At 51.4% G+C, this 14,964-nt stretch overlaps 1 protein-coding gene across 1 annotated transcript; it reads right to left on the minus strand.

The window, feature by feature from the left end:
• Positions 1-8,890: 8,890 nt before the first annotated feature.
• LINGO4 (leucine rich repeat and Ig domain containing 4) lies at positions 8,891-14,002 on the minus strand. Its single transcript, XM_002759928.6, has 2 exons — positions 13,812-14,002; positions 8,891-11,351 (listed from the first exon to the last, which is right to left on the minus strand). The coding sequence occupies exon 2, from the start codon at positions 11,336-11,338 to the stop codon at positions 9,557-9,559; it is 1,782 nt and encodes a 593-aa protein (XP_002759974.1). The 5' UTR covers positions 11,339-11,351; positions 13,812-14,002; the 3' UTR covers positions 8,891-9,556.
• Between the last annotated feature and the right edge of the window lie 962 nt (positions 14,003-14,964).

Here is a 14,964-nt window from a genome sequence, read left to right on the forward strand (position 1 = left end):
ACAACTCAGTGACCATCGGGAGAGCAGCCTTATCATGGGCGATGCTCCGTCAGTTGTTTCTCTTGAGATCTTTTGCATGGATCGGTCCTGCCCCGCATGTGGCGACCGGGACTCAAGAGACACGGAAAACGTTTTCTGTTTTGGAAAACATGAAATAGGCTTTGTAGATGGAGAGGAGGTCAAGGGACAGGCAGTGCGCCGCAGAGAGCGAGGACCCACTTTTCTATTCGTCTGTGGAGGAGGCACGGACACACCGTGTTGTCCGAAATAGCGGCAGGAGAGACCCGAGGTCCGACTGCCGTGGTAAGGGCTGCGGGCCGTGGGGGCGCCAGGGGCCCGTCCTTCCCTGGGGATTCGGGAAAACGCCCCAAGCCGGGGGGCATTTCTGTGGAAGCGAGGAAGGGAGCCCGTCTCTACAGGCGGCAGTTTGCTCTGGAAGATTGAATTCCAGACGCTGTCCTGGTCCCTGGACCGTTAAGATCGGTTGGGTCCTGCTACCGCCTCCGCGCGGCGGGGAGCCTCGCGAGCCCAGCTCTGCGCCCTATTCTGTCCACCCTGTCCCCTCCCCGCGCTAGGGGCTCACCCTGGGGACAGGCGTCGGGCGCTCCTGGTCTTTGGGGAATCTTCTGCACTAGCTTCCATCACAATACCTGGCACGAGATGAGCAATAAACGTTTGCTGAAAGAACGCAAGGTTGTGTCTTTTGTCGATCAGGGAGATGCCTTTGGGCCTCAGTTTTTGTTTTCTGTTAATATAAAAATGTGTATGCGTTTTAAATAAGTAATAGATTTACATTCTACAGGATTCAGAAGAAACAAGGTTATTAGAGTGAATTCAAGTCTTTCCTCTTTCCTTCAAGGCAACCAGGGTTACCAGTTTTTTGTGAAAAATTTCGCAAGATAATCAATAGTTAACGTGTATATATGTAATATATAAAGTATATATTTCAACCCAGTTAATGACATACCTACTATTTTGCAACTTTCTTTGATACAGTCTGGAAATCTTTCCATAGCAGCATGTAAGTATCTGCCTCATAGTGAGTTTCATAGTATGCCCGAGGGATGTATATGAAGATATAGTTAACATTTTATTGATATGCAAGCATACTTCATTTCCCTCTTGCATATCTGTAGGATAAATTCTTAGGGATGCAAGTGTCAAGTTTACAAAGTGTGTGCATTGTTTTTTCATTTGGATAGATGAAATTTTGCAAATTCCCTTCCTCCCACAAAGATTTTTATAATTTTCATGCCACCAGCAATTTTTGAAAATGATTTTGGTTAGTATTACCAAATTGCCTTCCCCAGAAGTTTTACCAACTTTGTCTCCCATCAGCAATGTATGAAAAGAACCTGTTTGATAGCACACTAGTGCTGCTAAATTTATTGATTTTTGACAGTCTGATAGTGGAAATGGTATCTCATTGCAAGATAAAATTTCATGGCTCTTACAGAGCATCTTTTAATATATTTAAATGGCAATTGCATTTTTTGGGTAAATTCTCTTTATATATGTTGTTCATATTTTTATTGGTTATAGTCTCATTTCTTTCTTTTTTTTTTTCTTTTCTTTTCTTTTTTTTGAGACAGTCTTGCTCTGTTACCCAGGCTGGAGTGTAGTGGTACAATCCTGGCTCACTTCAACCTCTGCCTCCCCGGTTCAAGTGATTCTCCTGCTTCAGCGCCCCCAGTAGCTGAGATTATGGGTGCCCGACATCATGCCTGGCTATTTTTGTATTTTTAGTAGAGATGGGGTTTTACTGTGTTAGCCAGGATGGTCTTGATCTCCTGACCTCGTGATCTGCCCACCTTGGCCTCTCAAAGTGCTGGGATTACAGACATGAGCCACGGTGTCCAGCCTATAGGGTCATTTTTTAATATTTGGTGTTTGTATATAAGTTAAAAGTATTTTCGCGGCCAGGTGCGGTGGCTCATGCCTGTAATCCCAGCACTTTGGGAGGCTGAGGCAGGCTGATCACCTGAGGTCAGGAGTTTGAGACCAGCCTGGCCAACTTGGTGAAACCTCATCTCTACTAAAAATACAAAATTAGCCCGCTGTCGTGGCAAGCGCCTGTAATCCCAGCTACTTGGGAGTCTGAGGCAGGAGAATTGGTTGAACCTGGGAGGCGGAGGCCGCAGCGAACCAAGATTGTGCCACTGCACTGCAGCCTGGGTGACAGAGCAAGACCATCTCAAAAACAAACAAACAAAAAAAAATTCCGTTTTCCCAGTTTGTTCTATGTATATTGTTTACGGTGATTTTTTTTTTTTTTTTTTTTTGAGACAGTCTCTCTTACCAGGCTGGAGTGCAGTGGCACCATCTGGGCTCATGGCAACCTCCACCTTTGGGGTTCAAGCGATTCTCATGACTCAGCCTCCCAAGTAGCTGGGATTACAGGCACAGGCCACCATGCTTGCTAATTTTTGTATTTTTAATAGAGACTGGGTTTCACCTTGTTGGCCAGGCTGGTTTCAAACTTGTGGCCTCAGGTAACTGCCCACCTCAGCCTCCCAAAGTGCTGGGATTTCAGGCCTGAGCCACTGCCCTTGACCTATTTATGGTTATTCTGTGAAAATTCTAAAAATTTTTATGTAATTGAATTTATCAGTATTTTCTTTGATAATTTCTGGGTTTCTTTCTTTTTTTGAGAGAGTCTCATTCTGTCACCTAGGCAGGAGTGCAGTGGCGTGATCTCAGCTCACTGTAACCTCTGCCTCCCAGGTTCAAGAGATTCTTGTGCCTCAGCCTGAGTAGCTGGGATTACAGGCGTGTACCACCACACCTGGGTAATTTTGTATTTTTGGTAAACTCAGAGTTTTGCCATGTTGGTCAGACTGGTCTCAAACTCTTGACCTGAAGGGATCCGCCCACCTTGGCCTCCCAAAGTGCTGGGATTATAGGCATGAGCCACTGCACCTGGCCAACTTCTGTGTTTCATACAATTTTTTTTTTTTTTGAGACAGAGTTGCACTCTTGTTACCCAGGCTGGAGTGCAATGGCGCAATCTTGGCTCACCGCAACCTCCGCCTCCTGGGTTCAGGCAATTCTCCTGCCTCAGCCTCCTGAGTAGCTGGAATTACAGGCACGCACCACCATGCCCAGTTAATTTTTCTTATTTTTAGTAGAGACGGGGTTTCACCATGTTGACCGGTATGGTCTCGATCTCTTGATCTCGTGATCCACCCGCCTCGGCCTCCCAAAGTGCTGGGATTACAGGCGTGAGCCACCGCTCCCGGCTTCTTTATTTCTTTTTTAGGACAGAGTCTTACTCTGTTGCCAGGCTGGAGGCAATGGCATGATCTCTACTCACTGCAACCTCTACCTTCCAGGTTGAAGCGATCCTCTTGCCTCAGCCTCCCAAGTAGCTGACACTACAGACATGCACCACCATGCCTGGCTAATTTTTGTATTTTTAGTAGAGATGGGGTTTCATGTTGCCCAGGCTGATCTCCAGCTCCTGGGCTCAAGGCATCCACCTGCCTTAGCCTCCCACAGTGCTGGGATTGCAGGAGTGAGCCAATGCACTCAGCATTGCACTCAGACCTTTTAGTAAAGGTCTCACCATGTTGCCCAGGCTGATCTCAAACACCTGCTGATCTCAAACTCAGCATTGGCTGAGTAGCATCCTTTTCCTGGAATTATTATTATTATTTTTTTGACGGAGTCTCACTCTACCATCCAGGCTGGAGTGCAGTGGCATGATCTCAGTTCACTGCAATGTCTGCCTCCCGGGTTCAAGCAATTCTCCTGCCTCCGCCTCCTGAGTATCTGGGATTATCGGCACACACCACCACACCCATCTAATTTTTGTATTTTTCGTAAAGGTCTCACCATGTTGCCCAGGCTGATCTCAAACGCCTGACCTCAGGTGATCCACCTGCCTCAGCCTCCCAAAGTGCTGCGATTACAGGTGTGAGCCACTATAATTTTATTTTAAAATAAGATTGATTTTATCTTATCCAAAAATAAGATTGACTTCTAACTTGTTGGGGAGCAGAAGGAATAACTTCAAGTTAGCTCACCCCTCACCCTCAAGTCACTGTACATTTGGGATTTATCATCTCATTTCTCCTCTCAGATCCCAAATCAGGATGGAGACATTGAATCGTGAGATGCTGGGATTGGATGAATTAGAATGTCTTCCTTCTTATCTCCAGTCCTAAGAGTCTATTCTCTTTCCCTGAAGGGTGTTCTGAACAGGCTGTGGAAGGCATTAGGTGGAGTGAGTTAAGATAAGGTCTGGATTGCCCAGAGGGTTCAGTGGGCAAGTGTTCCCTTTAGCAAACTGAAGCAGGAAAGTGACCTTAGCTAGGGGTCGGGCAGTGAGGGACTGCTAAGGTCCAATGCAAGGAGCCCTCCCAGAGCCCTGGCTGCCCACAGAATTCCCTCCCTGTTCGACATACGAATGATCCATTCAAATGCTGTTCAGCTGTCTGAGCCTTTGGAGAATAGCACTCATCTCTCTTGTTGCCCATCGTAGGAGTCACCCACTCTCCCCACTTAATCAAGCCTCTTCACCAGAAACCAGCAACTGGGAGCCTGAGCCTTAGAGTCCTAACTTATGCTAGTGCTACTCTTCAGCCTTCAGACCAGATTAAATTGTGGCAGGTGCTCTAGGAGAGAATTCTCCTCAGCCTCTCTGATAACCACCACCTAGCTGTCTTCCTAGGTGGGAATTTCCTTCATTCCCCTTGTAAAGCAGTTTGGAGGAACAGGACCCAGGAGTCCCTGGTTTCAGATGCTCTCTGAGTCACCTGAGTCACCATCGTACTGACTTTTTACAGCAAGAGTTCCACCCAAAGTCTCTTGCCTCTCCCTCAGTTGGGTGCTGGTGGGAGAAGGGGAGAGGTGAGGAGAGGATGCTGGAGGCAGTTTTGTGTGTGTCCTTGCTGGGCCCATGCTAATACCTGCTCTTACCTGTGCTGACATCCACTTTGAACTGTAATCCTTCTCAGCCTTATCTCTTTGCCTCTAATGGACCCTGGAAAGCAAATGTGGCCTAAGGCCTCAGTTTCCCCTGCAACCTGTGGCTTCTCATAGCAGAATTTCTTAACCTATATTCAATGGAGTCTGTGATGGCTTCAGAATGACTGGATAATTTACCAATATTTTTGTTCATAGCTTGCATCAGGAATTCTCAGAGGGTCTGTGACTCAAAAAAGTTGAAGATCATTGCTCAGAAGGGCTCTCATCTCTTGAATCAGGGATCCAGCACAGCACAGGAAACAGAAGTCAGAAATAGAGAAAGAGAGACCATCGGGGATGAAAATGTGGAGCGTGGAGATGGTGCCGTAGTATCTTTGGGTCTAAAGTTATCTCACAGCTTAAGTGAAACCGTGTCTGAGATTGAAGTGAGAGGAGTGGAAGGAGGGCAGGAGGGAATGCCCTTGAAAAGAATCTGTCAAGCAGGGATGGGCAGAAGGTAGGCAGAGTGAAATTCTTCTCCAATCTGAAATAGCTCACAGATTGTTCTGCCAATGTGTGCAACCTCTCTCTAACCTAGGAGGTTGTTGAGGTTAGAACCCAGAAAGGAACTAGGAAATCTGAAGCCTCCGTTTCAGAGACTCCTTTGCTGGAAGCCAGGCATTTCGCTGCAGGCCATCTGCTCCCTGGAATTTCTGCTCCTTTCTACCAGTCCCCGAGGCAGAGGCTGTAAGGACATTGGGAGAGGGGACTGAGAAGAAAGAGTAAAAACAAAAAAAAACCCCAACCTTGTGTATCAGGTGCATTAGAGTTAGTAAAGAAGTTGAGGACCAATAACAGCCCAGTCCCTGCTGAAAGTTCAGAGTGGATACATTGGAAGATTTCCCCTTTCTTACAGGGGAAGATTCTCCCCGTTTCCTGCAACTGAGAGGCCTGGGAGACAGAGCCATGAGGGCGTGGCAGTGAGGATGGCAGTGTGCTAGAAAGTGGGAGTTTTCAGTCAGCCCTGAGCTCAAATAGCTAATTGCTGTTTACTAACTCTGCACACCTGAGTGCTTACTCTATTTGACCTTCAGTTTCATCAGCTAAGATACCTCCCTACTTTATAGGGCTGATGTAAGCATTAAATAAGAAAACATGGCCGGGCGCGGTGGCTCACGCCTATAATCCCAGCACTTTGGGAGGCCAAGGCAGGTGGATCATGAGGTCAAGAGATCGAGACCATCCTGGTCAACATGGTGAAACCCCGTCTCTACTAAAAATACAAAAATTAGCTGGGCATGGTGGTGCGCGCCTGTAATCCCAGCTACTCGGGAGGCTGAGGCAGGAGAATTGCCTGAACCCAGGAGGCGGAGGTTGCGGTGAGCCGAGATCGCGCCATTGCACTCCAGCCTGGGTAACAAGAGCGAAACTCCGTCTCAAAATAAATAAATAAATAAATAAGAAAACATATAAAGTCACTGACATAGAATAGGCCCTCAATCAGTTATTTTCTTTGCTTTGGACTTCTGTCCCACCCTGGACAGAGCCTCCATTGGATTGTCCCCACGGTGTGGTGCCATGCATCCCTGCACATGGTCCACAAAAATTCTGTCCTCACAGCCCCGTACTCAGAGCCTCCGTTGCATTTGCACACTCATCTGCACACGCACAGCAGCCTGTACCATCACAGCTGAGCTGAGGGCAGCCTTTCTGATAGGTGAGATGAGGAACCGGCTTGCTAATGCCTGGACAAGCTGTGGAAGTGCTTGTCTTAGTAAGCTTGTTACACTAATGGGCTTCATCCTTCAAACAGATTCTGGAGCAGCTGCGATAGGAGACAAAGGGGCTGCGATGGGAGTAGCTCCACAGGCATTTCCCTGAGATTAAATGTGTTTCTTGAGGGATCCTCTCCACCCATCACTGCCAAGGAGACCTTAGTCTGAAGCTTTGCTGTCCAGTATGGTACCATTGGCCACGTGTGGCTATTGAATGCCTGTAAAGGTAGGTAGTACAGCTGAGGAATGGAATTTTAAATTTATATAATTTTAATTAAAAATTTAAAACAGATTTTGATTCCCTTATTGGAAAACGTTTTATGTTTGAAAAAAACTTGGATGTGTGAATCCACTTTCTCTGCAGTGACCTGTATGAAATCCAAATACAGATTTTCTGGTGAAAATTTAGTAAGTGCATTGTGATGTTGAGATGGACTGTAAGTGTAAAATATACATTGGATTTTAAAGACCGAATATGAAAAAGTGTTAAGTATTTTATGATTGATTTTATATTGATAATATATTGAAATGATAATAGTTTGGGTACATTGGGTTAAATAAGTATTGACATTAAATGTATCTGTTTCATTTTGATTTTTTTATGTAGTAGCTACTAGAAAACTTGACATTACATAGGTGACTTGGATTCTATGTCTGTTGGATAGCTCTGCTCTGGAGACTTTGAGACTCCAGAGACTTCTGGCAGCAGCACGTCCCAGCACCAGAGAGTCATCTGTTCCTCACTGCACCAGGGGCTTCCCGGAGAAGATTTCTCTCAACAGCATTGCTGCTTCCGCATTGCAGAGAGGGCAGCGAGAGTGGGAACCTTCAGCGTCTGATTCCCAAGTCCCAACCTAATAAGCTGCTGGTGAAAGGTTATGGTGCGGAGAGGGAGGGCTGTGCCCCGAAAAACCTCTCTGGTACATTATAAACTGGAGAAGGGGAAGTTGCTGGGATGCTAACTGGGTTGTGTGTGCATGGTGGGTGGGGAGGTTGCAGGCTCAGGGAAACTCATTTCTCAAGCAGGTCAGTTTCTCCAGCCTCACTCTCCTGTCTGCCCGGTTCTCACATTCACCTCTGGTCCTACCCTCCTATTCCTATCTCTGCCCCACTAGAGTGGCCTGCCTATGAAGTCCAGCTTCACTTACTCAGTGGCACTGAGTGTCTCACCTATCGGGCAGATTGGGCTGGGAATCTAATGAGTGGAGTCTCCTCAGAGCAAGGACAGCAGCAGCAGGAATCAACCAGAAAGCTCACAGTGCTTGCATCTGGTTTGGTGTAGGGGTGGGTAGGAGGAACCTAAGGACGCTGGGCAGATGCTGCTGCGGAGAAAGGTTCCCTGGGGCCACGTGATTCTTCCCTTCTCAGTCCCTCCTCCCACTCCTCTCCTCTCCCTGTCACTCCTCCCTTCCAGTGATGCTGAGGCTGTTGCTCTGTCCCTTGAGCTTCCAGCATCTCTACTTCTTTTTGGGCTCTGCTTTGCCCTCTATTTGAAGCACAGCCTGTGGTACTCAGCACTTTCACCTCCCGCTCCACCTCCCCATCTGGGGGTCTCTGTAAGTCACTGACCTCTACCCAGAGAGAGCTTCCCGCTGCAGGAAGCACAGAACCGGAGGAAACTGCAGAAGGATGGTGGAAATTAACTAGGCAGGCAGTTACTGCTGCTCCCCCTTCCCACCGCTTCTCACTACAGCCTGCTGTGCCCTCCTCCCTGTTCCTCCAAGCCTAGTCTCTGCAGTGTCCTGGGTCTCTCCTCTGACAACTGCAGGATTCTTGCATTTGTCAGTCATTAACTTGGAGTTCTGACTTTTCCCCAAGGGCACCACGGATCTGTGACACAAAAATGATGGGGGGGCTCCCATGGAGAAATGGCAAAGAGGGGCAGCAGCTGGGTGTCCCAGGTGGAATTTCTATGTGGGGATCCCCGGGAAGGTGGAGGATCGCTCCTTTTCCACTTCCAGAGATGGGGAGTGAAAGGTAAAGGATTGAGGCCGAAACTGGGGCTGGGAGTGCTGATCCCTCCAGGCATGGTGGTGAGGAGAGTGGAGGTGGGAGGGCACTCCTTACCCTGTTTGTCAGGCAGGTTAGCTGGAGGCAAGGCCACTGGGACACAGGATCAATGGGAAGCAGGAAGAGAAGGAGGGGGGAGATAGAACAGACATGAGGGTAGGAAATAGACTGAAGTAAAGAAAACGCCAGAGATGACATTAGTTTTGGCGGCTACTGTCGTGGCCCTTTGGCAGCAGGTTTAATGATCTGGGAGACAGAAGGAGGTGGTGGAGGCTCATGCAGACAGTGCAGTGTGTGGCCTGTCCTCCCCATCCCACATTCTGTCCCCGTCCTCCTCTCTGTAGCCTCAGGCTCCTTGCCTCTTTTTCCTGCACCTAGGGGCAGAAAAGAAAGGGACTCTGTCTGGTTGACAAACGGAGACTCCAAGGAGCAAGTGGCACTTCCCAGCCCCACCTCTGAAATAATCTGAGAGCTGTAGCCAGCGGTGTTGGTTATTAAAGGATATACGTGTGTGTGAAGAAAGCCAAGTGGTTGGACGAGCGGACTAGAGCTTTGGTTCTGTTTCCTGTTTTGTGCGTGGAGGGGGACGAAGGGAGGGCTGGAATAACGACGGGGTCTGCATCTGCAGCTCCCTGGGACCCTCAGTGAAGAAACGGCAATGCTATCCTCAGACCGGAAAGGCTCGGGAAGCAGACTCTCTAGCAGGAGGCATTGCTAGTTACTGGCAGAACGCAGGCGGGAGGGGCGGGAGGGGCGGGAGGGGCGGGAGGGTGGTGCTGCTCTGGAACCAAGTAGCCTTGGTTCTGTCATCCCCTTTGGTATCTGAAGCGGACTTGGTGGGTTCCCCACTGGGGAAGGAAGGGTCAGAAGAGCTTGGCAGTGACCCGGTTACCCCCGGAGTTTTTATCCCCAGAGGGCCGAGGTGCCACAAAGTCAAAGGTCACGTGATGTTTGACCCGGCCCTTGCCCTTGCTCCAAAGGGCAATCAGGCCAAAGCAGAGGGTCACTGAGGTGAGGAAGGGGAGGAAGCCAACTGCTAGCACCATGGCTACACCTCTGCTATCCAGAAAAAAAGGCCCTGGGATTCCCGGCACGGTGATGTTGGGGTCAGAGAGCGAGCCGTTTGCTGGTTCCACCTGGATGACTTCCAGCCAGGTCCTCAGGGAGTCATTCCCAGCGACATTGCTGACCACGCAGACATAGGGCCCCCTGTCCCGTAGCTGCACTGAGCGGATCTCCAGTGTCCCATCCTCTAGGACCCTTACTCTCCCAGCCCTGCCCAGCCAAGCCCCGTGAGGCCTCATCCAGGAGACAGTGGGGGCTGGGTCTCCATCTCCAGAGCAGGAGAAAACCGCATGCCCACCCTCCTCTGCAATGACCCATCGAGGCCCGGACTTTCGGATCAGGGCCGGTTTGCAGGTGAAGTGCCCTGGAGGCAGGATGTCCGAAAAATCCCTCAGGCTCTTCCCTTGGACATGCTGGGGACCAGCACAGGCAGGGGGGGATGTGCCAAAGTCCAGGCGGCGGCGGAGCCGGAGCAGCCAGAGGAGGCGGCAGTCACAGGTCAGGGGGTTGCCAGACAGCCTCAGGGTCACCAGTTTGTCTGGAGAAGGGAAGGCTGTTTCCTCTAGTGTCTGAAGGGCATTATCTGCCACATCCAGGAGGTGGAAGGCCGTCAAGCCGTGGAAGGCATGGGCGGCAATGGAGGTGAGGCATGCCCCTGACAGGCGTAGCTCCTGGAGTCGCACGAGGGGACTGAGCCTTCGGGCAGGGATGGCTGAGATGGGATTCTGAGATAGATCCAGGACCCTGAGGAAGCTCAGGTGGTGCAGTGCTTGGAAGGGCACCGAGCTCAGATTGCAGCGGGTGATGGCCAGGCTGCTGAGATTGAGCCCAACCAAGCTCCCAGGGTCCAGAGCCTCCAGAGACGGCCAGTGGTGGATCTCCAGCTCCTTGAGCTGCCCCAGTCCCCTCAGCGCCCCAGCTGGCAGCCTCCCAATGTCCAGTTCTCGAAGCCTTAGAGCAACTAGTGCCGGGAGACGGGCGAGGGCTAGGCCAGGCACTGTGCTGAGGTTGCAGCGCTCCAGGGTGAGGGTGCTCAGCTTGGACAGCCCTGCAAAGGCCCCCGGAGCCACAAATACCAAGTGGTTGTCCCCAACCTCCAGCTGCTGGAGGCTTCCTAGCTCCCCAAAAGCTCCATCTAGGAAGAGGACAATTTGGTTGAGGCGGAGGTCCAGCAGGGTCAAGGCAGAGAGGCCTGAGAAGACCCCAGGCCCCATGATTCTGAGCCGATTGCCCTGCAGCCTCAAGGTGAGTAGGCTCTGTAGGCCATGGAAGGCCCCAGGCTCAAGGGTGGAAAGCTGGTTGTAGCTGAGGTCCAATTCCTGGAGCAGGCTCAGGCGGGAGAGCATTCCCCGCTGGAGTCCCCACAGGCGGTTCCCACTCAGGTCCAGGAGCTCAGTGTCCGGTGGGAGTCCTCCAGGTACAGCCTCCAGTTGCCTGTGGCCACAGAGCACAGCCTGGGGCTGGGAGGTGCAGTCGCACACAGCAGGGCAGCTGCCATGGCTCCCTCCAGGCAGGAGGAGGAGGAAAAGGAGCAGGGGCCATGGGGGCCAGGCTGGCTTTGGAGCTGTGGCCGTATCCATTCCCTCTTCAGTCCTGGAACAGATGATGACATGGCTCTTTTTGGAAAGTGGCTTCAGATGATGGTGATCCTGGACGTCCTGGCCCTTCTTAGAGGGGGGAGAAATTGGTCTATCTGTCTCAGCATTGCCAACAAGTAGGGCACAGAACCAGGAAGGATTCTTGTGTGCCACCTCCCAGGGGCTTCCTGGAGTTTCTCTTTGGGGAATCTCTACCTTCCTCCCTCTTCCAGCCCTGGATAACCAAGTGCTTACTGGCTCATGGAACCCTAGCCAAGCCTGATTTCTGTGGGGAAGGACTTATGGGAATGGGGCAGGGAACAGCAGGGAGGTAACTGAGTCTTTCTGTAATAGGGTTTCCTGATGTCTGTGAGATCCAGGAGTATCTCGGGTTTCCTCTCCCTGATACCTGCTCTCCTCAAGCTCTGCTCTGTCCCTCTCTGCCCACCCTTATTCTCCCATATTACGTACCCATAGCTTTTGCTCAGGGAGATGGCGTTCTTGGCCCAGAGTTCCCTGTCCTGACTGGAGAGGTCCTCACCTTGACTAGCTCACCCAAGGCTGGGAAACATGCAGGCCTCAGCTCCACCCTCATGCTGAGCCCTCCTCCAGCCTGGCCCAAGGCCTGAGCCCTGGACTAGCAAAATCCAATCTCCCCAAAATGCCTGTGTGGACAACGGCCAAGCTGTACATTAGCTGTGGCATAGGATGCAGGGGGCACTTGACTGGGAAGCTGGGAATTCCCTGCAAGAGCCCAATAGCAACTGCTTCTCCACTACAGATGAAGTTGGGGTGTGTGAGGGACCCACAGGATGCCCAGGTTTTGAGTTCTGTGGCTTGGTCTTCAGTCTTGGGCTTCCCTCATACCCCTCCTTAATGGTGTTTTGATTCTGGTCCAGTGTGTGGATCTGAGGGAGAGCCCTTGCCCCTTTTGGCCTGAGCTGCCTGAGAAATTCCCACGAGACAGACTGTGGACCTGGGAGCATAGTTAAGTGTGGAGAGAGAGCATCTGACTGGGCACTGTAGGGTGGGGAGGAAGGGAGCCCTTGGCTGGCACAGCAGATATCTGGGCACAGGCCATGTGCAGAGCCTGTCAACTTACAGCTGGTTTCCGAGTACCCGGGTCTGGGAAATCTCAGGAAGATGGTGACTACAATGGCTGAGGTGACAGAGGAGAAGGGGCCCTCTACGTGGTGAGGGCCTCGGACTCACCCTGTTCAATGTCAACAGGGACCCCAAGGAAAGGGAGGAGTACTGGATTGGCAAGGGATGGCTTGCCATCCCTTGTCTCCCTGGGAGACAGTGTGTCTGAGTTTCTCCTGAGCGGCAATCCTGGTCACCTTTGGGCTTATGGGCTTCAGGCTCTCTGCACTCTACAGGGTCAGCTTTCTACTACATGCCCTATTTTTTCCCTTATGGAACTTAGGAGAGGCAGTTGAAGAGACAGTCATTTCTTCCCCTTTCCTTCCCACTCTCCACCCTCTGGAAGGATCATAGCTGCTCTCCCACAGCCAGTTCAGAGGATTGTCCTAGTAGGAAAACTAAAGGAAGAGGCCAGAAGAGCAGAGGGATACAGAACACGGGTCTGAGGCTTTGGGATGAGAAAGTAACATGGGGCTAAGACCGCAGGGCAGACTCCTCTCTCCCATCCTGACCTGACAGGTCTGTGTGGCGAGCCCAGAGCTCTCCCAGGAGAGGTGGCCCAGCCTCCCTTGTCCTCCCTGGGCTTGTTCCGGGAAGTCCACCTGACAGCTAGCTCTCCATCACTGCTGCTGCAGCTCCTGCTCATCCTCTGCTCTGCCATCAGCAAAAGTGCAGTGAAGCATGTAACCCAGCTTTCTTCCTTCCTGCTCCGGTGAGTTCCCCTGAGTCCCAAAGCCTGCTGGGCCAGGGGCTGAGGGAGCTGGAGCAACCTATTTTATTTCTACGGTGGCTAATTTAATCACAAACTTCCTTTGCCAACCTCCATGGCCGCAGGACCGGCTTCCGGCCACTTTGCAGAAAGAGAGATGTCAGAATCACTTTATTCTCTCCTTCAGTGGGATGGGGTCTGGGGCATCACCCCTCAAGGATAGAGACCTTTCTTCTTGTCTTTATGTGGCAGTCCAGAGACACCTTGGACCTGGGTATCCTGTATCCTCTTTAAAGCACACCTGACTGATGGATGGGAACTGTGGGGAGAGGGGTTCCTGGGGGAAAGATTTCTGGAAGATCCACACTGGTTATGTAGAAAAGCCTTCCAGAGAAAGGGGGAGTACTGGGGAGATGGAAGGGAGGCCTCCTTGGAGTCCTTCCACCCAGGGGCACTTGGGACATTTTAGTTTCCCCTTCAAAGTCCCATGGGGTCAGGATTAATTGTTGGCAGTGTGGGGGCCCAAACCCTCTTGCCTTGAGGGGCACACTAGTCGGGCCTGTCTCCAAGAATGTTATGGAAAAGGGCAGCTGCATCTTTGGGACAGAGGGTGGGGGCACTTACCGGAGAAGCCGGAGGGTGGCATCAACTTGGGCACTGCATCTGTCCAGCGCTGGGGGCCCTGTCCCATTCAAGCTGCACCTCAGGCCCCTGCACCTTCCCCGCGTGCCTCACCCCCTCCCCTGCTGCCTGCCAGCCGCCTGCTGCCTCCCGCCACTGCTGCTGTTGCTGCTGCGGCCGCGGCTGCCAAGACTGAGGTGGAGAAAAGAGCCAGAAAGCATTTCTCCTTTTTTTTTTTTTCCTCTCTCTCTTTTTAAACCAGGCGAGAATGAGTCTGCAGCAACCCTGTTGGTGCAAAATAAATAAATAAAGCAACCAGGGAGGGCTGCAGCAAGCACCACTACAGGCTGGCAAGTGGCAGGGGAGGGATCTAAGAGGGAGGCTCTGGTGCCAGGGAGGGGTCAGGCAATGGCAGGAGCGGCAGCCTCTAGAGGATCTCTCTGACATCCTGATCCCCCCTGGGGAGCTCAGGCCAGCCACCTTCCAGAGGATTGTCTTTTGGTCTCCCAGATGTGGAGCAATTCTGTGCAATCTATAAATCCAAATGTTCCCTGTGGGTATCATCTGTGGAAAGTTCTCAGTCGACAGCATCTCCTGTGGAGCTCAGTTTGAGGCTCCTACAGTGGGGGTGCCTCACCGGGGAACTGCTCCACCTGGGGAGAAACTGCAGAGATGCAGTGAGGGTAGGTTGGGTCTGTGTAACGCTGTGGGATTGCTGAGCTGGAGACCTGGGTCTTGCTGGAGGAATGAGACTGGAGAGCAGGTATGCAGGTGATGTAATTTCTGGATTCCCCCCTACCCCGCTGACACACACACCTCTCGCCTTTAAAGTCATTTTATAAAGAATGGCACAAGTTGGGGTTTATGTTTACTCAGATGAACCCATCCCCTGAGAGGAAATAATCCCACCCCCCACCCCCCAACCCCATGACCACCCATCATTGCTGTTTATCCCCCAGGGGAGGGTTCACAGCTGTTTATGAAGCCAAGAGAGGTTCTGGGCAAGATCACAGCTGGGGAAACAGGCCCGGGCCCTGCTCCCTGGTGTCCTCCATGCTGGAGTCTGCAGTGCCCAATGTTGGGGTGCTGCGATTGCATCTGCTTCCTTCTCCCCAACAAGAGCAGGGCCGGTGGGTAGCCCAGGAAAGTCCTCTGG

This window comes from Callithrix jacchus, chromosome 18 (assembly GCF_049354715.1).
Source record: "Callithrix jacchus isolate 240 chromosome 18, calJac240_pri, whole genome shotgun sequence".
Lineage (NCBI taxonomy): Eukaryota > Metazoa > Chordata > Mammalia > Primates > Cebidae > Callithrix > Callithrix jacchus.

Bases quoted from the DNA above. Each gene is read 5' to 3' on its own strand.
- LINGO4 (XM_002759928.6), bottom strand. From the start codon at position 11,338: ATGGATACGGCCACAGCTCCAAAGCCAGCCTGGCCCCCATGGCCCCTG.